Here is a 26,908-nt window from a genome sequence, read left to right on the forward strand (position 1 = left end):
GGAAAAAAGAGGGAAAAAGCATGAGTCTCACTCACATTCGTTGAAGTTTCAAAGACTTGCCCACTATGCCGCACCAGAAAATGTTCTCATGTGTCCCAGTGTGAGGCTAGAGGGTGGAAATACGTTTGGGTTACTGGCATTGCCTGTTAGGGTGGGTCAGTGCCTATAAAGGCAACTCAGGCTGGTCGTTGTGGAAAAGATTTCATAGAATTTGACATTCTAAGTAAAAAGAGGTGAGGAAACCCTCTAACAGAATCCAGGGGAATAATTTGTAAAACTGCTTTGTTGAAGGTTAAGCTCCTCTCTCCCCCCTGTCTACTCCCAGCAGATATTTTACTAGGATATTAACAATTCCTGGATTCATTTTTTAAATGCACATTCTTATTTTATAGAGATGCAAATCGATCCTTGGATATTTTTGATGAGAGATCACATCCACTCACAGTAAGTGTCAGTTTTGTTGAAATTTTATTTTCCTCGCATACAGTCGTGTTTATTTCATGCTGATTCACTTTGAAATTAATTACTAGAAGAAAATTACTCCCTCCAGCTTGAAGTCTAAATCATCTTCCTTTCAGTCTTCTTGCCCATCCCATGCTGTATCTGATCATTTTACAAAAGGAATGTTGTATAAGGGATATGACAGAGTAAGAACTGAATTGCAGCTTTGCATAATTAGTGAGCTAAGGTGAGTAACTGTACCCAAATAATAGAAAATGTATCTTTCTAAATAGCATCAAACAATGTAAATATTTGTGAATAAAGCTAACAAATATGTTAAGATCTCTATGAAGAAAATTAGAAAATGTTTAAATTTTAAATCAATTAAGATGACAAAAATTTTAAAATTCACTTCCGTGGGTGCTCTATAGCCACATGTGGCTGGTGAGTACTATGTAGGCCAGCATAGTCTTAGAGCCTTATGATTACAAGGAACTGAAAATGTTTTCTCAAAGGTGTTTGCAGATAAGTATGATAAATGGTGATCAGCAAAGACTTTTGAACCTAAAAATAGTTTACATTTAGATAGAATTCTGTGGAGACAAGGTGGAAAGGAATATACACAGTCATGTGCCACATAACGTTTTGGTCAACAATGGACTGCATATACAACGGTGCTCCCATAAGATTAGCACCATATAGCCTGGGTGTGCAGTAGGCTGTGCCATCTAGGTTTGTGTAAGTGCCCTGTGATGTCCACACAGTGATGAAATTGCCTAATGAAGAATTTCTCAGAACATGTCCCTGTTGTTAAGTGAGGCATGACTGTGTTGATTTTCCCAGGTTGTCCCTGTATTTTTCTTTAATGGATGGTGTTGAGTACTGAATCATTATGGTATTTAAGATCTCATGGTTTATATATAAAAGACTGAAAGACGTCTCACCCAATGACGCTTATTTTAAGGGGCACGTGGGCACAAGTAGAAGACTGCTGTTGTAAGGGTACTTAAGTATTTTTCTTCAGTGGATACTTTTTCGCATTTTCTCTCCTTCCAGCGAGAAAAGATTCCAGAGGAATACTTCGAGCATGATCCTGAACACAAATTTATTTACAGATTTGTTCGTACTCTTTTTAGTGCTGCACAGCTAACAGCTGAATGTGCAATAGTAACTTTGGTAAGATATTTCTTCTTTCATAAAGCATCTTTAGAAATTTCTGTCTTGTACACAGGGTATGGTTCTGGTTTTCAAATGAAAGTAAGTTCCTCAAATGATCATCAGAGCTTTATTAAGAGAAACCCATCAAAGGAAAGTAAAATACACACATTCAAGCTTAATCATTATGATTTAAAATGTTACCATTGCTTTTCTCATCACAAAACAATTGCTATTAAAGGCAGCAGGAGAGATTTCTGGTTTCTCCCTCCACACCTCAGGACGGACACACACACACACCCCTCCACACCTCAGGACACACACACACACACACACACACACACACACACACACACACACACACACACACACACACACACACCCCACCCCCACCCCACCCGGTGTGCTGGTAGGGTGAGATGGGGGCAATAACAGAACCATCTGGTCCACAGGCAGACTGATTCCACGCAGGTCTAAGCTGCGTCCCAGGCTGTATTCCTCGGCAGTTCTGAGGTGTGTCCTGACTGAGCACTGCTGCCCTAAGTTCTCTCTTCCTTGGGTGATGGGTGTTATCCACCCCTGCTTTCCTCTTGTGCCTGCCTGTGCAGTTGCCCAGGATTGGAGAGCCAGTAGGACTTGGAAAGGCTTTACTAGTTAGCCTGGTAAGCTACAGCTGTGTAAGGACCTTTGTGTCATCCACACAGAATTCCTATCATAAGATTTTATCACTTTGAGTAATAAATCGTATTCTAGTAAGAGGTGGTTGGGATTGTTTTATTCCTCCCTACAGCAAACCTATAGGAGAAAGTCAGCTGCATGGTCTGGAGGGAGAGAATACTTAGGTCAGTGCCTACTCCTTTAGTATCCAGTTAGAATTTAGGAGAGGAGGCTTGGGCCTTTGAGTAGAGAGACCTCCATGGGCGCCGGATCTGACACAGGCCTTTTCATGGAGCTACGAGCCATGTGAGTGCTTGGCACATGCTGGAGAGAGGCAGGGATAGTGCTTCCCTGTGGAGAGCAGGTCATGCCCGGCTGGAGGAGGAGTTCTTTGTGGGCAAGTTTAGCTCGATGCACCTGTGAGACAGCGCAGTGGCAGTGTCTAGTAATCATTTGAATATGTGGAATTGGAGAATGAATCTGAGGTGGAGGTAGGGAATTAAGAATAGCTTTTCCAATGCAGAGAAAGTGTGTAGAATAAAAAGTAGATAGAAGATAGATCTGTAAGGACTGTCAGCACTTCAGGGATCAGTCCCAGAGGAGTGGCGACAGGGGTAGGAAAACCAGAAGAGGGTGGTGAAGAGACGGCCAGATGAGAGAGGTTCCAGGGAGTGTGGTCTGAATGCTAAATGCTGCCAGGAAGCTGTGCATTCTGCAGATACCACTGGCTCCCTCCTCTGTGTCGTCTTCTAGGTGCTAGGGAGAGAGGAGAAAACAGGTTGAATAAAGGTCTTGCCTTTATGGAGCTTACATTCTAGTGAGGAAGACAAGTATTTTTTTTAAATGAGTGTTTTTAAAAAGATGACTGTTTCAGGTAGTAGTAAATACCAAGAAGATAAAGCAGGGTGAAGGGCTAAAGAGCGTAGAGGGGCTTTGTATTTTAAATAGGATGATCAGGAGGAGCCTCCTCATGGGGTCCCATTTGAACCGTTACCTGACTGAACTGTGGAAGATGTGGAGCTCTGGCATTACGGGCAGAGGGGACAAGTGCAAGACTCTGAGACGGGAACATGTTTTGTGTGTTGAAGGAACAGTAAATAGTGTGGTCAGAGTGAGGAATGAGGGAAAGAGTGTAGGTGAGGTCACAGAAGGGCAATGGCCTATCTTATAGGGCCTGCTAGCTTGCAGGCTAGTGAAGAAGTTAAATTTTTATTTGTTTGGTCGAAAACCTTTGGCAGATCTTGAGCAGAGAGCGAAGTGCCCTTTATTTAAGAGGCTATATGGGCTGCCTTGGGGGCAGTACACTGTAGTTAGGAGTCACAGTGGAGGCAGTGACAGTGATACATGTAAGAAGTGACAAGTAAGAAGAGGAAGCGCTCAGATTACCAGTGAAGGCAGAGATGACAAGAATTGCTAACAGATCAGAGTGGGCTAACTCCAGTGGAGGTGTTTGGCCTCAACAACTATGCGAATGGCAGTGCCCTTTACGTTGTTAGGGAAGGCTGGGGGTGGAGAGTGGAGATGCAGAGTTCTGGTTTGCATGTGCGAAGGCACCCATGACCTTGGCAAGAGCAGTTTCAGTGAGTGATAGCGGCAGGAGGCAGACTAAAGTGGGTTACTGAGAGGATGGGATGTGAGAAGCAAGCAGCGGGGCATTTACTGTGAGCACAGTGAGAGGGGGCATTCTGGGGCTTCTTGGGGTGGGATGGGAAATGTAAACACACTCATGGGGGGAAAGTCTGGCAAGAGGGAAAAATTCTCCAAAAAGAGATAGTTGTGGGAACAGTGTTCTGCAGAAGTGGGAATGGGATCAACTTCACTGGTAGAAGAGTTAGCTTCAGTGAGAAGAAAGAGAAGTCTCAGTTCCCCTGACACGGGGGCAAGTGGAATAAATTAGTGTCGGCACATACCAAGTTTGCCAGGAAGGGGATGGGAGGTTGAGAGGTTGAAGTGTTGTATGAGCGCCTCTAATTATTCCCATAAAGTAGAAAATTGAACCTTTCAGGGAAGTTCACTCTTACGATACCTGAGAGTGCTGAGTTTTGGGGCATGGGAGCAGATTTTCACAAATCACGAAATATTCTGTAACCATTTGCTTTTGAAAACACAGTTGAGTTGGGAGAACACTGGCAAATCTGAGCTGTCGGTCTGCTAACCCGCAGACAATAAACGTACTCTCTAAAATTGGACTTTTTCCTTTCCGTCAAATGGGCACAGATGCTCTTCAGCAGAGCACCCTCTGCAACAACAAATCACAGCTCACCTCTGTAATCCTTACTCAGCTATTAACTTCGCCCAGGTCTTTGTAGACTGGACATTTGATACATGTAAACGAAGTCTTGAAATCTCCTCACAATGGCCTGGCAGGTCTGGAGGAGGCCCAGGGAGGCCAAGACCTGCAGCTCTGTTGCCGACTTCAAACCCGCAGAACTGACTGAGCTGCAGGTCATGTGAGACAGAAAGGAATGACCATGAAATGATCATGGAGATGTGACAGATGGGATATTGCATGGACTGTCCTGTGTGTGCATGTGTGTTCCTTAAAAAGGCACTAAATATGGGAACACTTGACAGTTGTGAAGACTTCTCAAACGCACCCGTTTGTACTGCCTGTCCTGCTGTGCCACACAGCAACCACTGGGAGGCTCCCCTGACCACTAGTTTTTATCTTCAGCTCGCACCACAAAAGGACTAGTTACCGTGAAAAGAAGATAAGATGTGCTCAGTACTGCCAGGGTTTTACATTTTCCAATCTTAGGTAAAGTCATCACATAACTGCCAGCCAGGGATGGTTCCTTGCATGTGGTTGGCACTCAAGTTAACAACTTGAATCTACACTGGGCTGTGTGTCTTGCCCTTTGCTTGTGGGAAGGCAGTAACTCTGTGCGTGTCTGCAGGCTGCCCTTTGCTAAGATGGCCATTCACTCCTGTGACCAAAATTGGGCTGGACATTCGCATGGGCAGGGTAGGCAGCAAGACTCTGACTTAGGACTGTGACCTGGCCTCTGGCTTTGGCTGGCCGAGCAAAGTCTCTGTACAACCTAAGAATAAAAAAACAACCCTGTCATTCCTAACAGTTCTTATTACGGCACTTAAACTGAACTAAAATCAAAGACCAGTGCTCTACTTTTGCAGGTTTACTTAGAAAGGCTTTTAACTTATGCTGAGATCGACATTTGTCCCACTAACTGGAAAAGAATTGTTTTGGGAGCCATTCTTCTTGCCTCCAAGGTTTGGGACGATCAGGCTGTATGGAATGTGGACTACTGCCAGATCCTCAAGGACATTACAGTTGAGGACATGTGAGTTTGTAAGGTTTTGGTGAACTTTCTAACCATTTTTCAATACCTCATTTGCTCCCATAAAGTTGAAATTTTAAGAAATATTTTTAAAGGTTACATTGTGCAGAGAACTGAAATAGGCAGAAAATTACATACTCCTTTCTATCCTGTCTACCCATCTGTGGTGTAACAATTCATATTTCCAATCATTAATTGATAGGTCTTCATGTGTTACTGTAATAATGTGCTTGATAAATTGAAATGTGTTTTCCTGGTGAGTTTTGGCAAACATTTTACAAGCTTACTACCAGAACAACGTAGTACAGTAAATATCTTCATGGCTTTCTTAAAGCTGTCTACCAGTTTTGGTCCATTTTTAAGGGGACACATGTCTAACGTTTGAAATAAGTGACCACTGTTAAGGTTGTAGGGCCTCTAGGCTATTGAGAAGGTTATAACCTCAGCCTGAGTCACACATTGTATATTTGCTTTTGCTGGTCTTTCCTTCCTTTTCATCTCAAGTTGTGGTGTTAGAGAAACCATGACACAAAAGTAGCCACATGGAAAGGTTTCAGGCCCCTGTGCTCCTATCTCTTCCCCTATTAGGAGTATTGCGCATATTTAAAAATGGGTCTGATGAGTTAGGAAGCTCCTACCTCTCAGGCAGTCCAAGAAGTGTCGCTGGGCATCACCCAGTGCCCATTCCATTTGAGAGTCTCCTGGGGCGCTTGGCAGCCACTGCAGCACTTGCATGCTAGGTTAGCTGTGAGGCTGCTCCTCACAGGTGGCATGCTGACGTGGGGGTGAAACACCACACCTAACGAGGGCTTCCATCTGGCCACCCTGGCTGCTGCACAGGGCCCTGAGGGCAGCAGGCAGCATGAGCCAAAGAGGCATTTCCAGCAGACTCTCAAAGTCCCCACTTGATGGTGAAAATGTCTTTGTGGGTGACTTTAGAAAAATGTGAAAGAACACTGCTTGATTACTGAACAGCACAGGAAGATCAAGATTCTGGTGGGTAGTACAAGAGTTTGTTTTGTTTCGTCTGACCATCACTGTAGATAAGACTCATTCAGAATCAGCAAAATGCATATTTACAACTGCAGTGAGAGTCCTTGTGACTAAGAGGAGGGACCAGTGATGGTTGGTAGCTGTCAAAGTGGCTTTTGGCGAAAATGCCCACTTGGATAATGTGTAAACTGAGTGGTCATGGTGGTGTTGCTGGTAGCGTCTTAGCAACAGTCTGATGGCAAATAACGAATGAAATGAATGGAAGTACTTTTGGAAGTTGAAGAAGCTAAAGTGACTTTGATCACCACTGTCATCAGTCTTTAGACTGGTCCCTTGAAGGAAGGAAAATTTGTCATCATGAACACCAGTCCTGCCATGATGGCAGCTGAAATTTTCTTAAAACCTGCCACTGTGCTGACCGGGCCTCTGGTTCTAGTCTTAACTTGGGATATGTGTGGAGTTTTCCGGCCATGAGCTCCAGGAGTGGTGGTGCAGTCTCCAGCTGCAGGAAGACTGTTGGAGACAATGCTTCGTGTGTGAACAGAGAAACCCCAGGGTCTCCGTTGGTGACAGACTGCTCTTGTTTATGATCTCGGGAAATTGGAAAGCTTTACAACAAAGCGTTTCATGTACATTTGTCCCCCCCGCTGTTAACTCCTATTTGTAATGGTCTCATTTTGAGTCTAAATTGAAAAATTGGTGTCTATCAGCTTTTTCTTAAAACTTTCCAACATCTATATGTCTTGTTAGAATATATTTTCCTCCAAAAGAATAAGTTAAACTGAGCAGCTGCTATTCAGAAAATTTGCTATGCCTGTAAGTGATATGCTATTCAGCCATCCTGCCATTTAACAACAAAAAACCCAGAAGATGCGTATTCTGTAGGCATGAGACTTTGCTTCAGTGATTAAACCACTATTAATAGACATGTTAATCCTATGAAGTACTGTATTTCTACACAATTAAAATGTATTAGTGGAGGAAATATAAAAGGGATAGTGAAGTGCCTTTACTTCTGTAGTAAATTAAGTCCTGATTAGCTGATTATCAAAACATTATCTGATTTACATTTCTATAGACTTACAGTCCTATGAACAGGAAATTAATTATGGAAGTAGGTTCAGTTGGGTTTCAAGTTCAACAAATGAGAAAACCTCATCTCTGCTTGTGTTCTGACTGTCCTCTATACAGGAAGGCATCAAGCCTCTGTGGACCTATCCAGTGGTCAATATTATTAATTATTAATCTACTAAAACTTTAAAACCAAGAAATCAAATATGTTATAAAATAAGACTCTCATGTTTGTTCAGGTATTTATCATTTTTATATAATTAACTGTCTAAATGGATTATTGTGAAAGGGTAAGACTTACTCTAATTTTATATTTATTTACTTAAACATTTGGCAAGTGATGGCTGTATATTCCCGTAGCAAAGGACTGCTCCCAGCGTTTTCCTCTCCCACTTCACTGAACTCGCCCCTGAGGGTGTGTTCACATTCTGTTCTGACAGGGGTGCTGGAGGCCGAGCCTCTCAGGGTCGCATCCCCATTGTGGGAGAAACACTGTTTGCATTGTGAGTCCAGTGCTCCATCAGACAGAGCTCGTATCATAAAGTGGGTTTATCGAGCCAAGACATCAATCTTTAATCTTTCTGCCTTCCCGAGTTTAAAAAGTGCATCTTGTCCTATCATAGTAACAATTTCTCACCCCAGTAAGATTAAGGTGAGCAGAAACTTGCATTATGCCCTTTGACATAGCCCCCCCCATGCACTGGGCGGTGCGGGGTGGGGGGGGATTCCGTTTCCCATAAAATGTAGCTTATTTATTTATTTGAGATAAATCCTTGTTGCCTCAAGAGTTTTTCCCCCTCAGAGATAATAGCAGTGGCTCTCGATGGATCCATTTGTTGCCGTGGTGATGCGCCCACTCCTTTTGTTGGCTCTCTCTACTTCAATAAGCCCCTTCCTGTTATCGGCCTGGTGAAAATGTCTGCAAGTTCTTCAGAGCTAATAAACAGCATACATCATTCCTTTCATCTGATCACTATAGTGGGGCCTTGTGAGTGAGCGTGGCACATGAATCGCCAGCTGCACTAATGGAGCTCTGAAGAATGAGCCCCCTAGTCGACAGCACGAGCATGCGAGAGGGCCGAAACCTATTCCCCTGGTCCCAACTTGGACTGCGGGGATGCAGAAAGGACCACAAATAGCTGCACCTTGTTTGACCATTAGTATATTCATCCAGCTGCTAGCCTTTATTTGTTTCAAAACAGAATTTAGAGCCATCCTAGTAGCTTAGAAGATATTTTTGAAAATAGCCCAGTTGACTAAAATTGTCCTGTGTTGGTTTTATTATCTCCTCCTCCCCTAGGAATGAGATGGAAAGACATTTTTTGGAGCTACTTCAGTTTAATATTAACGTTCCTGCCAGTGTTTATGCCAAATACTACTTTGACCTTCGCTCCTTAGCAGATGACAACAACCTGAATTTTCTGTTTGCTCCTCTGAGCAAAGAAAGAGCACAGAACCTGGAGGTAAGCCTGTGAAATCACTAAGTGGGGTTTTCTTTTGGTGACCAAAGCCAGCATCTGTGCCTAAGTCATATGAAGCAGTGATTACAAAAACGGAAAGCTTTAAAATTAACACACTGAAGAGCTTATTAACTCTTTGGCATCGTATTTCCTGTGTCTTTTCTGGCTTATATGCGGGTACCACATTAAAAAATAAATTATATCTCTTCTGTGATTGTAATTCAGAATATCTTTAATCTGTTCTTAATGGTTTTCCGTTTGAACCTCTACCCTTCCTAATAACCGTACATGAATAATTTCTTAGGATTGTATCCTGACTATCTACACACACAATCTGCCTACCACTCTTAACTGCCTTACACTCAGTTTTCAAATTCATGTCCTTGTTTTCTACATATATCACAGTTCAGCCCCATGAGTTTATTAGACAAGTATTAGTAGCTAACCTGAGAGACCTCCACTTAGAATGTATGTGTTTCAAATACTGGATGTAGAAGGTACATGGCTTTTTAGTGGAAATGATAAGGTACATTGGACAAAGTAGTATTTATGACTTTTGATGAGTATGCAATGAACTTATTCACAACTGAGGTGGACACATTTAAAATTGACACTTTCTGTGGTACCTTGAGGGTGTGTTAGAATAAGATCTTTTCTACCATAATTAATGTGCAAATGAAAAGCACCTTTTGGTGCTTCAGTCATTAGACTTCTCCTAGCTTCCAATCAAGTCCAGCACACAGCTGCCTTGTTAAACTTTGCTCAGAGTATGTAACAGCTAATGAAGATTGGACAGAATTTGAATAGCTAAGCAAACACTGATTTTGGCCAAGTGTATGTTCATTATGTTTAAGGAACAAGTGTACAGGTAACATGGTGTTGCTGTTAGGAGTCTATCACGATACCTTTGACATCTTTGGGAACCCAATTTTTAAATAACTCTGGAAATCGAATCATAGCCCTTAAAGGGTTTTACCTTAGTGAGTTGGCAGGAAGTAACATCCCCAGAGCCTGGCAGTGCAGACCTCAGCTATGCAGAGTAGCAGAGACCATGAACTATCCGAGGGTGTGGATGTGTGGCTTATTGGTGATGCTTTTTTTTTTTTTTTTTAAGTTAGAACCCTTTTTAATTGTACCTGTGTTCTCTTTGATTGACTTTCCTAGGCCATTTCCAGATTGTGTGAAGACAAATACAAAGACTTGTGTAGAGCTGCCATGAGAAGGTCTTTCAGTGCTGATAATTTCGTTGGTATTCAGCGCTCTAATGCCATCCTCTCTTAAGGGAGAAAGGAGGGGTTGTAACATCATGAACCCCTCATCTACAAGGACTGGAGAAATAGGACCTCTCCTGCTCAAAAACCAGCAAAGTTAGTATTTTCACCTAAAAGAAAGACATCGAATTCAAGAGACTTATGGACAGCAAGGATTATGCTCATAGGAAAGAATGGGACCTTGTCAATGCAACACACTTTTCTGTCCTTTTTAATGTAAACACTTACAAAAACCACTCCAAAGCAAAAGCTACCGGCCCACACACAGATATGTGCATACTGTGGTAGGCTGATAGCTAACTAGGTGAGGTTTTTTAATTAATAGTTTAAATTTTTAGACTTTAAAGACACTAACTATATAAGTTTTATGTTTTTTCTATTTTTCTTGCCTCCCTTCCCCCCACATTGCTGCATATTCCTTTAGAATCAGTGCAGTATTACCATGGGAAACATGGGGCTCCTAACACCTCGTAAAGCCACTTAGGAATGGACTGTAGCCTTGTTAGGTATTGAAGGTTCTTCCTCCCTACTGTGTCATTGAAGCTGCTAGTCATTATTGGCAATCAATTTAAACCAAAAAGCTGCTGAATAACACTTGTCATTCACATTCTTTGCCAGCACTACTTATTAGCATATTAGCATGTTTGGGATCATAAACAGAGGAAGTATTGGTTATTATCTACTTCTGTTGGGGCCATGCTGCATTTCTCGTGAACTATAATGGTGCTTTTCATTTTCTGATGATTTTCCTCTTCGTTAGATAGATGTATTAAAAGATATTTCCATAATTCCAGCCAACATGGTGGTCCAGTGACAACGAGCCGGTCCTGAGACAGGTGTCCCGAGAGTGCTGGTGCAGTTTCAGGCTTTATGGAGAGCGCGGGGCCTCTGGAACGCTGCTGCAGGAGGTAAATGCGACAGGCTTACAAAACATCATCTGAAAGGTTAATGGAATTTTTTTAAACTTACTTAGTTTTGTAAATTTTAAATACTAAGCTTTTAGTTTTAATTTTTTGTTTCAGCCCCTCTTGAATTGGCAAACATTGCCTGAAACAAAATTAAAATTGAAAGTTTAATATTTAAAATTTATAAAACTAAATAGGTTTAAAAGAAATTTAGTTCACTTTTCAAATGGTGCTTTGTCAGTTTGTAGCATTTATACTTCTATAAATCTCAAAGCTTAAAATTGCACCAGACTTTAGGGATGCCTTGTGTCTCCATGTGCCCTCCTCTTTTAAAAATAGTTCTTTGTAGGGCTTGTGCTGTTACCTGATTTGATCACCTAAATTTTTCTCTAGGTTTGGGAAAGGAGGATTATGAAGAGCAGTGTTAATTCACATGTAATAAGCTGGCAGGAACTGGACCCTAATTGTAGTGATGTGAAAGTAGGTGATGGGAAACGGCTTGTCCATCCCACGTGTTAACCTGGCTGTGCTGCCCCGTCCGACGTCCTGCCGTTTAAGAGGAAACTTACAAACCAGAGGAGCCCTTATCTCAGGCTGTGCAGCATAGGGAGTGAAGTAATCAACCTTCAAGAGATTGGTAAAATGTCACCTAAACTTGAAATACTGAAAAAAGATTAGTGTTCTCAACCTGTGAAATCTGTTCTCCTACCTTCTCAAATGTAATCCTAAGAATTTGGCTTGTAAAACAAAGCACTTCTGGGCCAGGAAAACTTTCAATATAGCAAGGCTTCACATTATACTGCAGGTTCCATCATTTTTAAAGGACAGAGACATAAATGATAGATAATGGTATATACAATATTACAATCTACCACCTCAAAAGCATTGTTTATGGAGTTTGGAGATTCAAGTATTGATTGCAGTTTTATTTTGAAAAGAATGCTACAACTTATGTGGTTTTTCTTTCTCATGTTTATATTAAAAGAAAAGCTAATAAACTCTATTTTAATTAAAATATGGCTACTGTGTTTGTAACATTTCTATTATCATAGCATTACATCTCTGCCTAACTTAAAATGGTTTCAGTCAGCTCTGCTAGTGGAGTCTTGAAGCATTTCCAGACTGACCATTCATAGATTGGTTTTACCCCTGCTGCTAGGTATGATGGTCATTTATTTCTTGGGTGTATGCTCTTTTTAACCTGAAGATAATTTATTCACTTAATCACTGGCCACAGTACTCAGAGGCATAGTGCATTAGAAGGCATCTCTGAATGGTTCGTTATTGTGTCAAGACAGAAAAGCACACTGGAAGGTAAAAGACCTGAGAGAGAAAGGAATGACAGGAGTGCTGTAGGATTAGCGTGGTATCAGGATAGTCACTTGAGGCTCTGCAGCACTTAAACAGGAGAGACGGTGGAAGAAGCGGAACTGGAACTGTGGCTTCTGGAAGGAGGGTGACTTTAAACAAGCCACATAATTTGACTTTAAAATGCTATTTTCAGACTTACATTTCAGTTAGAAATATACCAAATCTCCATAAGGTTTGTTTAAAACTCAGACCCTAGTCACTCAAGCAATGCTGAGTAAATCCTGAGTACTGCTGTATTTCATCCATGTTTCACCACCTGAGGTCAAATCTTTGATCATTTTGTTGTTGATAAATTGCTGATTAAGGTAAATGATCTAAGTTTAGAAGGGAAAATCACAAATCACTATTTATAAGATAGTTTGACCCTCTAGTAACATGCCAGTTACTAAGCTGACAAATATGAGGGGTCAAAGGTTTAAAAAGTTTGGGGGAGAGACATTGGACATGACTCTGATATCAAGAACAAATTGGTGGAATAAGTAGAATCACTAAAAATTGCTTTAATTCTAGAAGGTAATACAGCCATTTTGATAAATGGGAAATTGGGTCAACCTAGGGTAAGAGTGGAAACATCACAGAAAGCAAGCATGTTCTCTGACAAATGTCACAGGACCTGGAAACTGGTTACCAGTGGGGTGGTGACCTGGCAGTTGTTTAGGTATTACACCTGCGAAGGGTTTGCTCCCATAGTTCTAATACTATAAAATACCTGACTACCTCCACTCAGACTTATTTTTATTCTTAGTGTTTCCTCCTACTGGAATACTGACCTCAATGAAATTTTAACTCTGGTATATTGTGAACTGAACTTTTAAGTTTTCATTACAAGGAAAAGACAAAGGTCTGAAATACATGTTTGAACCAAATGAAATGGCAATTTTTGTAGGTCAAAAATGGTTGCTTGTCAGCAGTTTCCTATGGTTCATCCTAAGACGACAACGTAGGACCCAACGTTTCCGGTTAAAGAGAAGTTTCTTCCATGCTGTACTGGGTTCCATCATGGCTCTTTCATTTACTGGTAACATACCTGGTCTGCCCGTACATTACTGAAACCCAACAGCACTGAATCAAGGTTCATTTCTTGGTTTAGTTTTCCTATGTCTATAAATAGACTATTCCTTGATTAAAAAAATGCTGACACCAGTATTTACTTTTCAATTCACTCTGTATTCAGGTTATGCAGTTTTTGGGGAAACATTTAGCTACAGCATGTAGGATAGCTAAAATCACTGACGCCTTCCCCCAACCACATCTCAAATGTCTACACTGTTCCTTCACCTGGAAGCTGGTGAGTATGGAGCTACTTGGAAAAGCACTTGATAGCCAGCAGAGAAATCTCCCAGGTAGATGCTAGTTTCTATGCAGAATCTGTAGATTACACACGGCATCTATCAACAAGGATTCAATCACCTCAGGTCTTAACGGTCAGCCACTTCCCAACTTGGTCTGCCTGACACTGCCAGGAAGCAACACCAAAGACCTAGGAGCCCTGAGCAAAGCCTGCTGCCCTGGCACGCAGGTGCCAAGCTGTTTGGCTTCTGAGGCAATTTCCACTGAACTATTTTAAATGGGTTTGGCAGATAGGAGAACATGCACTTAAGGGGAAATAAATTTTAAGAGCACCAGTTTTGGGGCTGGCCTGGTGGCCGAGTGGTTAGGTTCATGCACTCTGCTTCGGTGGCCCAGAGTTTTCCTGGTTCGAATCCTGGGCGCAGACATGGCACTGCTCGCCTAAGCCATGCTGAGGCAGCGTCCCACATGCCACAACTAGAAGGACCCACAACTAAAAATACACAACTATGTACTGGGGGGCTTTGGGAGAAAAAGGAAAAATAAAATGTTTAAAAAAAAAAAGCACCAGTTTGTATTTTAGATCTCTAAGGTGCCGAAAGAACTAGGAAAGTGAAACAGTACAGAAATTAAGAGGAATCCAGAGTCAAATAAAAAAAGGTTAACTCTCTTTAAAAAAGGAATAGGTTAGATTATTCTAACTGCTGTGAAGGGAGCTAAGTAATTGAATTGATTAAATTCAGTGATACCATCAGAACCTAAGGTCCTCAAGAAGATACCAAGAGTATTCAGACCTCAAATGATTCTGCTAGCTTTTTCTTAAGACATCTATTCATGTTACCTTCTCAATTCTACTCACCTTCTCGTATAGCCCCTAGATGGTGGCCCCTTTATCTCCTCCCTATGGGAACCAACTCTTCCAAAAGCAGAGCTTCAGTGTTTTGTCCACTTCCCGTTTAGGGCCCTCCCTCAAGATCATCTTGGCCTTTGCCCTCCTTGACCTTCTGCCAGTGTCCAATGGGGCAGTGCCTGATTTCCAAAGCATTACCTCCAGGTTCCAGGAAATACAGGTTTTACATGACTCACAGGCTACCTGGGCCCTCGTCATCCCCTTTAACCGCCTATTTGAGGCCTCCTGTGTGCCCAAAAGCATGTGTTCCGTACTTACTGCACTTGCTGACTCTCTGACCTGCCCACAGCCCTAGATGTATCTCCTCAGCCTGGGCAGCATCCCTACATTCCAAACTCCCAGACTCACTGGCACTCATCTGGCAGTAGGAATAGATGCCTCGCTTCTTAAGCTTGGAGGGGATTCCATCCCAACTCTAAAATCACCTAGCTCCCTCCCCTCCACCAGTTTATTCCCTTGTTTCAAAATTGCATTCATCTCCCCAGTGTGGGGATGGGGCAATTCGACTTTGCTCAGTCTTTTACCGTCTTAGTGTTTCTCAAGATGTGGTCCCTAGGCCACCTGTCTCTCGTCAGTTGAAAGTGAATATATGAAAAAGAAAGCTTCTCTAGACGCAACACAGAATCCTGGATTGGATTCTGGAACAGATACAGAACAGCAGTGGAAACTCTAGTGAAATCCAAATACAGTCTGGAGCTGATAGTACTGTGCCAAGGTTGACTTCTTAATTGTAACAAACAAGTGTACTATGATGCTACATTAACATTAGGGCAAAATGAGTAAGGGGTCTGGAGGAACTCTGAATTATCCTTGCAACTTTTCTATCAATCTAAAATAATTCCAGAATAAAGTTTACCAAAAAGCAGCAGCAGCTTCTTGGACTGCAGGCCTACTGAATCTCAGTTCCTCAGGCTGAAGCCTGGGAATCTACATTTTTAATAGGAACCCCAAATGACTCTTATGCAGACTCAAATTTGAAACCTAGTCATTCAATTCCCTTCGCACTGCATGCCTGAACAGCTGCTGCTTCTGCACTTTCTGTACCTTAACCTGGCCTAACCCTGATTTAATCTTTTAGGTCCTCTGGACCATAAGACAAGAACTGTTATTTCCCTCCTTTCACAGATGAGAAAGCTGAAGTCCTAACAGGTTAAGGCACAGGTCCAGGACCACGTGGCTGTGAACGCTGGCGCTGGGATTTGAACCCCAGTCAGTCTGGCTCCCAAGTCTATGTGGCTAACCATTCTACTGCCTCTCAGCGCTGTTTCCATGCAGGACAAGGAAGAGCTCTGTCCCTAAATCTCTAAAGCAGCATCATTGGCAGTGACACTGGGCCCACCTCTCTCCAGCTCCAGTCCCTTCGCTCCAGCTGTTCCACTGGGGTGAGCCGCAGGCGGGCGAGGCGTGCCGACGAGTGTCCTGTCCGTGCGAGGTGCACTGCTCTCCTGCCAGCATCCAGCACCACTGCTGGATCTCCTTTTTTGCTTCTCCAGCTGCCCTAGCTCACGCGCCAATCTCGCATCGGTCAGAGCACTCACTCTGACACTGAATTATACACCCTCACATTGTTATCCACCTCTTGCTGGATTTGTCTCACTTCCCCAAACATTTTAACCTCCTAATTACCCAACTTCTCCCACATACTTACACCTCAGAGCATTGCTGGAGAACGTGACACACCAGGCATTACGAGGAGGTGACTGGTGGATTGGTGGCCGATCTGCATTTTGCCAAAGCAGCAGCCAGTAGAAAGTACTCTGACAACAGAATCTCAGGTCTGCTAAGCATCTGTCCAGATTATCAGGGAGGTGCCACCTCTAAATCAACTTATATCCTCTTATCTGGGCTCCCCGACTTGTATTTACAGCTTAGCACCAAGCTGTGGATCTAACCGCTGAAGGAGAAAGGGCTGTGGGAGTGTCTGACCCTCAAGCGGACACACAGATCAACAGCACCCCCTCTATCCAAGGAGGTTCGGGACGCGGCACAGATGAGGCTACTGCGTCTCAGGCGGGGTCTCTCTCACGTGCTTCCCTTCGTTTCCTCAAGTGGGTCATGAAACAGTCACAGGATCAGCAGGAGAAGCCTATGAAGTATATTCAAGTAAAACGTCTTCATTAGTTCTGCTTCTGGTGACCGGAATTCGCTGATTTTCTTAATAAAAACATTGCCACTTATATTTTAAGTACCTCTGAGAAATCTGACTATGAAGTTAGAATCCACATATCTCCCCAGATACTCTTAGAAAGCAGTGTTTCTCCATAAATGTGTGAGGAGAAAAAGACGTGTACAGCATCTTTGTGTTTTCTTCACCATTGCTTTAATGTACTTTAAATTTTATCTACATTAATTGGGAACAAAGAAACAAAAATAGACATTTCTTTGTTTTTCATAAATAACTACTCTCCATATCTGATAAAAATCTCAAACCATTATTTTACCTTCCCACAAATACAATACATACAAAATTTATCTGAAATAATAGGGTCAGCAAATTAAGTATCTTCAGACTAACATAAGCACATACATAGCTGTTCTACTGACTTCCAGGAACAAAACAAAAACAAAAACTTATCAAGATGCTCTGGGTTTCCTTTCGTTAGTTTTATGGATTCAGAATTATAACCATCTGCCAGTAATAATTTACAGATTCAAGTTGATTGTCTACAAATAAAATATTGCTGGCTCTGATTCGCGAGTTCTGGATTTGACATGACAGTGACAATACTGCGTGGGGTAGGCACTATACGCATATTGAAATCATAAAAAATATTGAATGCCCTGGACTCGAACTACTGACTCGGTATGTGCCTCATTTGGCTCAGTAATAAATTCACCTGCACCAAACCCGTATCAAAAGTCACTAAATCTCTCAGATATATAATATATATTATGTATATACACACCCACCACACGGACACACTATACATACAGTTTGTAACATGATGTAATATTGTCTTAAAATGGTGTACCACAGACATTATCCTGGCTGAAATAAATCCTGTAATTGTCATCAAGCTGCTAGAAGCTTTTGAGGATTCCGAGTCACATTACTTAGTTACTTACATGGCCCTGCTTAATGTCACGGTAGCTTTTTCTTTCAGAACCACTCTCCCCAACCCAGGCATATTTCTTTCCCAGGATCACTTGATTGGACTGTGGAGGTAAGAAAGGGCAAGCAGGGGAGCAGGCAATTCTCAGCGCTGTACCTCGCACCTGCCTGGATTTGTGATGTTCTCCGTCCTGTTTGCCACATTTGGTGACAGAAAGCAGGTATTCAAAGCTTTGTCCCTCTTACCCCCCTTGGTCTTTCTGCAGAGCACAAAAGGGAGAGAAGCCTCTTTAGCAGGGTAGCAGTTCATTAAAATACACAGCTACATTTCCTAGCTCTGGGGTTCCCATTCTGTACTCGAGAGAGCAGGTCACGGATGCTGTTATTAAGGTTCCGTGTGGGATCCATGAGGTTTTCTCCTGACGGCCGGTGTCAGGATTTGCACAGCCCTGGCCCAGGAGGAAACAGCCTAATGAATACCAACTTGGAAACAGTGCTGTCGGCACATTATTTAAGCTGGTACATGTGCACAATTACACACCACACACACACACAGGCCCGTCATTGGAAATGGTCACATGAAAATATGACAAAGGTTTGCAAGGATAAACCAATAAGGCACCAAGAAAAATTATTTTCAGCCAATTTAGACAACTTCAAAATGTGAGGAGGGAAATAATATAAATTAAAACGACCTCTCTAAAGTTTGGTCAACCGGTTCACTGGGACGTCACATTAGTTCCTTTAGACAACCTTCTAAATCTTCACCCCCGAATCTATGAAATGAGACACTGTGGCCTGAAAGCTGTACAGGTGAGACCAAACTGGGCCCTAAGTCCCCTCCAACTTCACAAAGCTGCCTGTGAAGACCTCTCCCTTCATAACTGTTTTCAGTATAGGGTGTTTGCACAATAAAAATGAAAATTAGGGGGAAATAGTGCATGGGGTGGAAATAGGGGGTGGCCATAAATAGACCCAGCTCCTCTCCCCTGGGTGGGCTGGCTGATGTTAGTACGACCAGGGGAAGCAAGTGTGTTTTATCTGAGGGAAGGGGGGGCGGGCGATGAGAACAGAGACTGAAACAGAGGCGGCTCTGAAAGTGGGTCTGGAACTACACGCCAAGAAGCAACACCTACACTACTTCTCCTTGGCTTGGTAACCTGTCTTAGTTCTCAGAGTAAACTGGTTGGCCTTTTCAGGTTTGGCATGTTGCCAAAATGAAAAAAATCAATTCTTTAAAATGAAGAATTAAATCACTTTCATCCCACAACTTTTAGATACACTGTACATCATTTCTAGATTCCTCCACAAAGAAAAAGAAGGAAGGGGGACAACCCAAGTTAGGCACAAGGACTGAAGGCAGCAGAACAATCCACGTGGTTTCTGGGAAGACACAGAAATGAGGGATGAGGTCACGGTGATCAAGAAGATCGTCATTTGAAAGACAGGAGAGGAAGTGTCTCTCAGGCAGGGATCTACTTCAAGGTGCTAAGAAGCAGCTTCCGAATGAGTAGAGGAATGAGATGTGCCAGAAGGTCTACAGCTGTGTACCGGGTTTTTGTCAAATCCACTGAAAGTTTACCTCTGATTCGGAGGGTGAGCGTGTAAGAGCAGTGCATTTTTTTAAAACGTGAACAGCTTTCGAGAGTCCTTGGAACTCTAATACCAGGCTTCTCCCTACCAGCAAAGTGTTTAAATTCTCTGTGGGAACTATGCATTTGTTTACTTAATATCCATGAAGTAAAAGCTGACCTGGGCTTAAATCTTACTTTTCCAACTTCGGTGTAAAAGAAGACAAGTGCCCCTAGACTTACTGTTTTCTAGGGGAGGCATTCTCAAATCTTAATTGCTTTTGCCATTTTAGCTTCTTAAATGTAGTCCCCACTCAGTCCCGGTCATGGGTATTTTGCTGGACAATGCAGTGTCACCCCATTCCCCAGTAATGGCCTCACACTCTTCATGAATGAATGGTTAAACAGATTAGGAAAGCAAACAGGATTTTCTAAGGGTAAAGTAACGTGTGTGCGTGCGCGCGTGTGTGTTCATCAATACATAGGCTCTCCCATATGAAAGAAGGAACAGTTAAGCAGATCGGAAAGCAAACAGAATTCTCTAACAGCAGTGTTCGTGTGCGAGTGTGTGCTCATCAATAAAGGCTTTCTCAGAAGAGGAAAAGGAAAACACCCTGAGGTGGGGGTGGGGACAGCTCTCCTCCTGCTGTTCCAGTACACAGATCCCTACTTTACAAGCTTACGCGAGTGTGTCACGGTCTCACTTGCTTCCAGAGACTGCAGAGAGCAAGGTCTTGCTGCTTTTCGCATATCTGGCTATAAACTAGTCCAAAGTCCAGGGACACTCATTTTCGCTCATTACTGCCAGTGTTTGTTCACAGGTAGCCGGCTTCCCTCCCCCGGGTCCAGCACCTCATTCAGGGGCGGGTGTGGCTTCTAATCACGGCTCTGCAGGAGAGGAAGACTAAGAAAAGCAACAAGACCGTTTAACATGATCAAAGAGGTGGGACGGGGGTGGAGCCGGTAAAACAAGTGTTGGAAATCTACTTACTTACTGGAGATACACCCATATTAGTCCTTAAATCTGAAAAGAAGCCCCCTTTCACTAAGTACTTCCAGAAGAAGGGAATGGGTTTACTTTTACTAAAATTGTAACACCAGTTCTTTATTAAAAAAAATTGGGATCACTGAAGCCTATTAAGAACCACCCACTCCTTGTCTGGCACAAAGCTGCCCTCTGACCAGCCTAGAACTCAAGCTCAGCCAGTGGCCATCCCTTAGGTTCCAAATATTCACACCAGACACTCCGCAATGTGCCACCTCTAACTGGTTCGAGACAATTCTGTCGCTGGCAGGAACAAGAATGCAAAAGCAAGAACAAGAATGGAGTTCTTGAAGACAAGCACTCCAGAGAACACAGGGAAGCCTGCTCAACAAAGCCAGGACCACACGGCTGCTCTGGGGGGGCCCCACCTCATTCTGCTCCCCTCCTTGGTGTGACCTGGGGCTTCTCCTAACAGGAACCACCAACAGGGACCACCTCACCTGAAAGCCTGTTGGAGCAGCAGCGGAAGGAGAGACAAGCTGATAAAGCAGCGACAGCTTCCCACCCACAGCGACCCAAACTGCCAGGGCTCCCTTTCTGTGTGTGGTTTTTCTTAAAGACCCAAGTATAGGAAATCCATTTTCCCAATTTACAGCACACAGTGCAAAGAACCCTGAACCGGCGGACCTTCATTATAATGGCAACCTTCGGACTGTAAAGCCCCCAAAACAAAGGTAAATTTTGTTGCCAAAATGCAACAAAGTTAAAAATGGAGACAAATACATATAAATTAAAAACAGGGTTCCCCTAAAGAAGGCAGCCAGAAATGCCGACCAGAAGAGCACACTCGGGCTGTGCCCCTCCGAGACGTGCCGGGACAGGGGCTCCCTGTCGCAGCCCCATCTCTCTCCACGTTGCCCCAGGAGGGCCATCGGAACCGGGAGGGTATACGGAAGTGACCTTGGCAGAGCTGCCAAACCACCCGCCCCTCCCGCAGCCCCGGCCCCCGCGGCGTCGCCTCCTACACGTGCGACAGGGACACCTGCTTGTGGTGGGCGGCGGGGGGGCCCGGCCCGGTCCTGCCCGTGAGCGCCGCGCTCGCCTCCGTCTGCTCCCCCGCCGCCCCCGCGTCCTTGGGGCCCCGCGCGCGGCAGCAGCGGCCGGAGAAGCGCCGCCACGACTCCACCGTCTTGCTGGACCAGATCCAGACGCCGGACGTGATGCCCACCACCAGGCACATGAAGTACTTGAGCATGAGCACCCAGTACTCGGGCTTGGCGCGCGGCGCGCCGGCGTCGGCGCCCGGGCACGCGCAGGTGAGCGCGGCCTCCCAGCTCTCGCGGTGGTGCTGCTCGTACAGGTAGCAGGCCACCAGCACGCTGGCCGGCACGGTGTAGAGCAGCGTGAAGACGCCGATACGCAGCATGAGCTTCTCCAGCTTGTCCGTCTTGGTGCCGCCCTGCTTGATGACGCTGCGGATGCGGAACAGGGACACGAAGCCGGCCAGCAGGAAGAGCGTGCCCACCAGCAGGTAGAGCACCAGCGGGCCCAGCACGAAGCCGCGCAGCGAGTTCAGGTTCTGGTTGCCCACGTAGCAGATGCCGGCCACCGGGTCCCCGTCCACGGAGCTCAGGGCCAGCGCCGTGATGGACTTGACGCTGGGGATGAGCCACGCGGCCAGGTGGAAGTACTGCGCGTAGCCCGCGATGGCCTCGTTGCCCCACTTCATGCCGGCCGCCAGGAACCAGGTGAGCGACAGGATGACCCACCAGATGGAGCTGGCCATGCCGAAGAAGTAGACGAGCAGGAAGACGACGGTGCACAGCGCCGGGCCCGTGGTCTCGTAGTGAATGTGGCTGTGCTCGCGGCTGCAGGCGACGCTGGCGTGGCCCACGACCAGGCGCACCAGGAAGCCCAGCGACACGCACAGGTAGCAGGCCGACAGGAAGATGATGGGGCGCTCGGGGTAGCGGAAGCGCTCCATGTCTATGAGGAAGGTGGCCACGGTGGTGGAGGTGGAGACGAAGCACAGCACCGACCACAGGCCGATCCAGAAGGTGGCGAACGTGCGCTCGTCGGGGCTGAAGGACGGCTGGTAGCAGGGCACCGCGCAGTTGGGGACCTGGCCCGTGCGCACCTTGTTGTACAGCGGGTGCGACTCCTTCACGATGGGCACGAAGGGCTCGCGGCACTTGCACACCGACGGGCCCCCCGCGGCGCACTCGGCCCCAGCGGACGGCGCCCCCGGCGGGCCCGGGGGCGTGGGTCTGGCCGGGAAGGGCCGCGGGGGCGCCGTGGTGGCCTCGCTGCGGTTGTAGTCCATGCACAGCACCTCGGCGTCGCGGCCCAGCACCGGCAGGCGGTCGCAGCTCATGCGCTCGGGCCAGGCGAAGCCGTACTGGCGCATGAGCGGCGAGCAGCCGGCCTTGGCGCGCTCGCACACCGAGCGGCAGGGCGGCAGCGGCTTGTGGTAGTCGGGCAGGCAGATGGGCGTGTACATGGAGCACAGGAAGAAGCGCAGGTCCGGCGAGCAGTGGATCTCCACCAGCGGCCAGAACTGGTGCACCTCCAGGCCCGCCTCGTCCTGCGTGTCGTGGTTGAACTGGTTGGGCATGTGCGTCAGGTTGTAGCCGATGCCGCGGCACATGGGCACCGTGATCTCCTGGCACACCGGGGCCTTGGAGGCGGCCGCCGCGCGGCCCGCCAGCTGCGCCAGGAGCAGCAGCAGCAGCGGAGGCGGCGCGGGCCTCGCCATGCCCCCGGGCGCCGGGCGCCCAGGCGTCCGCAACCTGTTGGCTCCTGGCCTCTCCAACGGCCGAGCGGGGGCGCGGCCTCGGCGCTCGGCTGGCGGGCTCCGGGGCTGCGCCTTCAAGAGAGGGGACAGAGTCGCCCACCCCTTAGGGGGCGTCCGCGGCCGCCCGCGCGCTCTCCCGCCCCGCCCGGCACCGAGGCCCGCCCCGCCGCCCGCGCGCCCCGACCCCGGGCGCCCAACCGGCCAGCGCGGGCCGGAGCGGGCGGGCGCTCACCTCGGGTCCCGGCGCTGCGCTCCGCTCGGGCCGCCGCGAAGTTTGAGACGCCGGGCCGCCGCGGCAGGTGGGCGGCTCAGACCGGGGGCCGCGCCGCGCGCGCGGGGCCCGCGGGCCGGTGGCTGGCCGTCGCCTCCTCCGGGCGCCCCCGCATGCCCGCGCCGGCGGCACCGGGGCGGGGCAGCGCGCTGCGGCCGGCGGGCGGGCCCCGCGGGCGCGGCATGGGCGCCGTCCCGCCCGCTCCCCGGCAGGGGGCTCCGCGGCCCGCCGCTCCGGGCGGGGCGGCCTCCGGGCGCGCTCGGCTCCTCCCCGCGCTCGCTCCTCGCAGCTCCCGCCCGAGCGGCGGCGGCGGCGGCGGCGTCTGGGCCCGGCTGACCGGCCTCTGCCGCCCGCCCGCCGGGTCACCTGCCTCTAGGGCCGGAGGCCCCGCCCCGGGCCCGCCACGCCACGCCCCCGGGCCGCGGGACCCGCCTGCGGACACGCCCCCGGGCCCGCCCCCGTCCCGCTCTCCGCACCGCCCCGCCCCCGGCTCCCCGAGGCCCCGCCCAGAGCGGGCGCCGCGAGCGTGAGCCAATCGCGGGCCGGGACGCGGCGGGGGCGGGGCAAACGCTAATCTGGCCTCCAGCCCTTGGGCAGCGCTGGCGGGGTGCCCCGCGAGTCCTGGATGAGCGCCCGCGTGGGGCTCCCTCCCGCGAGGTCACTCTTGCGGGCTCCTCCCGCGGGGTCCCTCCCTCGAGACTCCCTCCCGCGGGCTCCCTCCCGCGGGGTCCCTCCCTCGGGGCTCCCTCCCGCAGGGGTCACTCTCCCTGGGCTCCCTCCCGCGAGGTCACTCTTGTGGGCTCCCTCCCGCGGGGTCCCTCCCTCCGGCTCCCCTCCCGCGGGGTCACTCCTGCGGGGCGAGCCAGGAGCCCGGCGCCTGCCCCTCCGCGCCGCCCGCGCCAGTGCGCCCAGTGGACAAGCGGTGCCCCCGAGCCCTAAGCTGAGCCGCACGGCCGCTGACCGTCCGCGCCACCCCTCGGTTCGCGGTCCCGCCGCGGCTTGCACAGGTGAGGAAACCCCACCAGACGAGCTCATCCACGTCTCCAGCGGCCACGGCCCGACCCGGGGCCTCCCAGGTGTCCGGGACCCGCACGCGGTGGGCGCTCCGCGGCGAGCCCGGATTCGACCCCGGAGTTGGGCCACGCATCGCCAGCTGTCACCAACCCGCGTCCACCAGCGGCATCGCCAGAGCTTCACCTTCGCGTCTCGTAACAAAACCACAGTGTGGCGACAAGAAAGTGCTTTCTGTCTTTGGAGGGCGAGAGAGGGGTTAGTCCTTTGTCCGCGAAGTTTAAACCCAGCGGCTCCCAAGTCGCTCGCGGAGAGGAGGCACACCACTCGTCTCTGCCGTGGGCGCGCTCCGCCCCGGGGTGCGCCCCGCGCACCTGTGCACCGCGCACCCGTGCACCGCGCACCCGCCCCGGGGTGCCCCTCGCACACTCGTGCACCGCGCACCCGCCTCTAGGTACCCCCAGCGTGCCGGTGCACGCGCCCCGGGCACCGCGTACCTGCACCCGCGCCCCCGCCTCCGCCCGAGGGACCGCTCACCTGCCCCCTCACACTCGTCCCCAGGTGCCCCTTGCGTACCCGTGCGCCGCGCACCCGCGCACCCGCCCCTAGGTGCCCCCCGCGTACCCATGCACGCGCCCGCGCCCCTGCCCGGGGGGCCGCGTACCTGCGCCCTCACACTCGTCCCCAGGTGCCGCCCGCTCACCCGTGCACCTCATACCCGCACCCCCCCCCGGAGGACCACGCACCCGCCCTGGGGTGCCCCACGCACACGCGTGCACCGCACAGCCGCCCCCGCACACCAGGGACCGCGCGCCCGTACCCGTGGACCGGCGCGGGGCGCGGGGGCGCACGGAGCGGTCCGGCCAGCGGCGAGACCTGTGGGCGCCCCCACAGCGGGACGCACTGTGGCGCTCCCCAGATGGGTTGTTACGCGGCGTTTCCAACGTCCTAAAATGCCTCTTTTCTACGTGTTCTAATTAGGTGTTTAGCATACTTGAAATTCATTCACACGCTTACAAAGAGGGTTTGTATTGTTTCCCACTCCCCACCCCTTCTTTCCACTGGGAAGAAGGAGAAAGAAGGCAGGAGGGCCTGAGGACTTGGAGGACCCCGGACTGAAGGGCTGCGGTAGCCTACAGTATTGACGATTCGCGCAGACTGGGAGACTAAGGGGCAGAGCAGACCTCGCCCTCCTGCTCATCAACAAGGCTTCGTGGGAAATAATGAGGAATATGTGAGGAATATGTGCCTCAGATTTAAAGGGAATATCAATAGCTTCACCAACGTCAAAACTACTGATAAATATGTTTAAAATGTACATTAGGTGTTTCGTTCCCTGGAATTCTACAGGTGTTCATATTTTATCTCTTTTATTTTTTGGAAATTCTTGGCCCTCGGTCTGCAAACATCCCAGGGTTGAAAGTCGTGGGAGTCCAAGAGCTGTGGAATAGCAATCAAACAGATAGGGAAGCCCTCAGTGGAAAGAATGTGGCGACCAACATGCCGAGGGAGGGCTGTCTCCTTTGGTGCCCTTTATGCAACGCGTGTATTATTGGGGACCGACAAGTGCTGGCTAATAATAAAAAGTATTTGAAGTTGGAGAATGTTAATCACTCACGCTGGAATTTAGCTAGAATGCTTGTGTTATTTCACTTGGTTCTGAATCAAACCATGTTATCTACTAGTTTGTAAACCTCTCTCTTCTTAACAGCGAAATATTATTTTTGCTTGGAGATCACTAATAGTAGTAGTATTAACAATAGAAAACTTTGCCAAAAGAGACTTATTTTCCATTGTGTAGCTTTTTGTATCATTTGAACTTTTGCTTTTAAATATATAGTACTTCAATTTAAAGGCAGTTTAAAATGTGCTGATTGTTTAACACGCGTTAAGCAGGGTGCTAAGTAACTCATTTACAGTAGCTCATTTAATTCCTACAACAACCAGATGAAACTGCCACCATAATGACTTGCTTGAAGTTACTTATTAGTCCATGGAAAGGACAGATATCAAAATTTTCTCCTGAGTCATAATTTACTACTCAACAAACTAGAAAACACTAAATTATTTTTTTTAGGATGAGATTTTTCAGAACCTGAAACATTGCCAAGCATTCTGGTGTATTAATTCACTGGCTTATGCATCCATCATCCATCCATCCAACAAGCATCAGATTTCTGAGTTGAAGACACTACTGCTATAGTAAACATGTTTCTAAAAGCCAAATTCATGAAATCCCACTTTAATTATTACCCAAGTTGTGTTTATGAATTGATGAAAATATAGAGGATAATGCTAAACATTCCATCTAGTAAGTGTGTGACATTCTAAAAGTTTTGAAGTATTGGTTTTGGATTTTGTCATCAGGGGATGGTTGCAGGATTTTAAACCATACTAGGCT

General features: G+C 47.6%; 2 protein-coding genes across 10 annotated transcripts in view; one reads left to right on the forward strand and one right to left on the reverse strand.

The window, feature by feature from the left end:
• The window catches only part of CCNYL1 (cyclin Y like 1), a 35,565-nt gene extending 23,298 nt beyond the window's left edge, over positions 1-12,267 (forward strand). For 6 of the 7 annotated variants that reach the window (XM_070581809.1, XM_070581810.1, XM_008516895.2 and 3 more), the window contains 5 exons: positions 393-444; positions 1,498-1,617; positions 5,389-5,555; positions 8,917-9,079; positions 10,241-12,267. In XM_070581809.1, the coding sequence (XP_070437910.1) occupies positions 393-444; positions 1,498-1,617; positions 5,389-5,555; positions 8,917-9,079; positions 10,241-10,357 (619 nt within the window). In that variant the 3' untranslated portion in view covers positions 10,358-12,267. The remainder of the gene's footprint in view (positions 1-392; positions 445-1,497; positions 1,618-5,388; positions 5,556-8,916; positions 9,080-10,240) is intronic. The other variant, XM_070581814.1, reaches the window with a different exon arrangement.
• Positions 1,716-23,625, reverse strand: FZD5 (frizzled class receptor 5). 3 transcript variants are annotated; one of them, XR_011528898.1, is made up of 4 exons: positions 23,458-23,590; positions 21,474-23,297; positions 16,472-16,909; positions 10,543-11,246 (listed from the first exon to the last, which is right to left on the reverse strand). XR_011528898.1 is itself a non-coding variant. In XM_070581807.1 (3 exons), exons 2-3 carry the CDS (start codon positions 23,184-23,186, stop codon positions 2,842-2,844), a joined length of 1,881 nt encoding a protein of 626 aa, XP_070437908.1. In that variant the 5' UTR covers positions 23,187-23,297; positions 23,458-23,625; the 3' UTR covers positions 1,716-2,841. The 3 variants fall into 3 exon arrangements, 2 of the variants coding, with proteins under 2 accessions (XP_070437908.1, XP_070437909.1); XM_070581807.1 differs by lacking the exons at positions 10,543-11,246; positions 16,472-16,909 and adding an exon at positions 1,716-3,009 and having other exon boundaries at positions 23,458-23,625; XM_070581808.1 differs by lacking the exons at positions 10,543-11,246; positions 16,472-16,909 and having other exon boundaries at positions 17,121-23,297.
• Positions 23,626-26,908: the final 3,283 nt, after the last annotated feature.

Source organism: Equus przewalskii, chromosome 17 (assembly GCF_037783145.1).
Source record: "Equus przewalskii isolate Varuska chromosome 17, EquPr2, whole genome shotgun sequence".
Classification (NCBI taxonomy): Eukaryota; Metazoa; Chordata; class Mammalia; order Perissodactyla; family Equidae; genus Equus; species Equus przewalskii.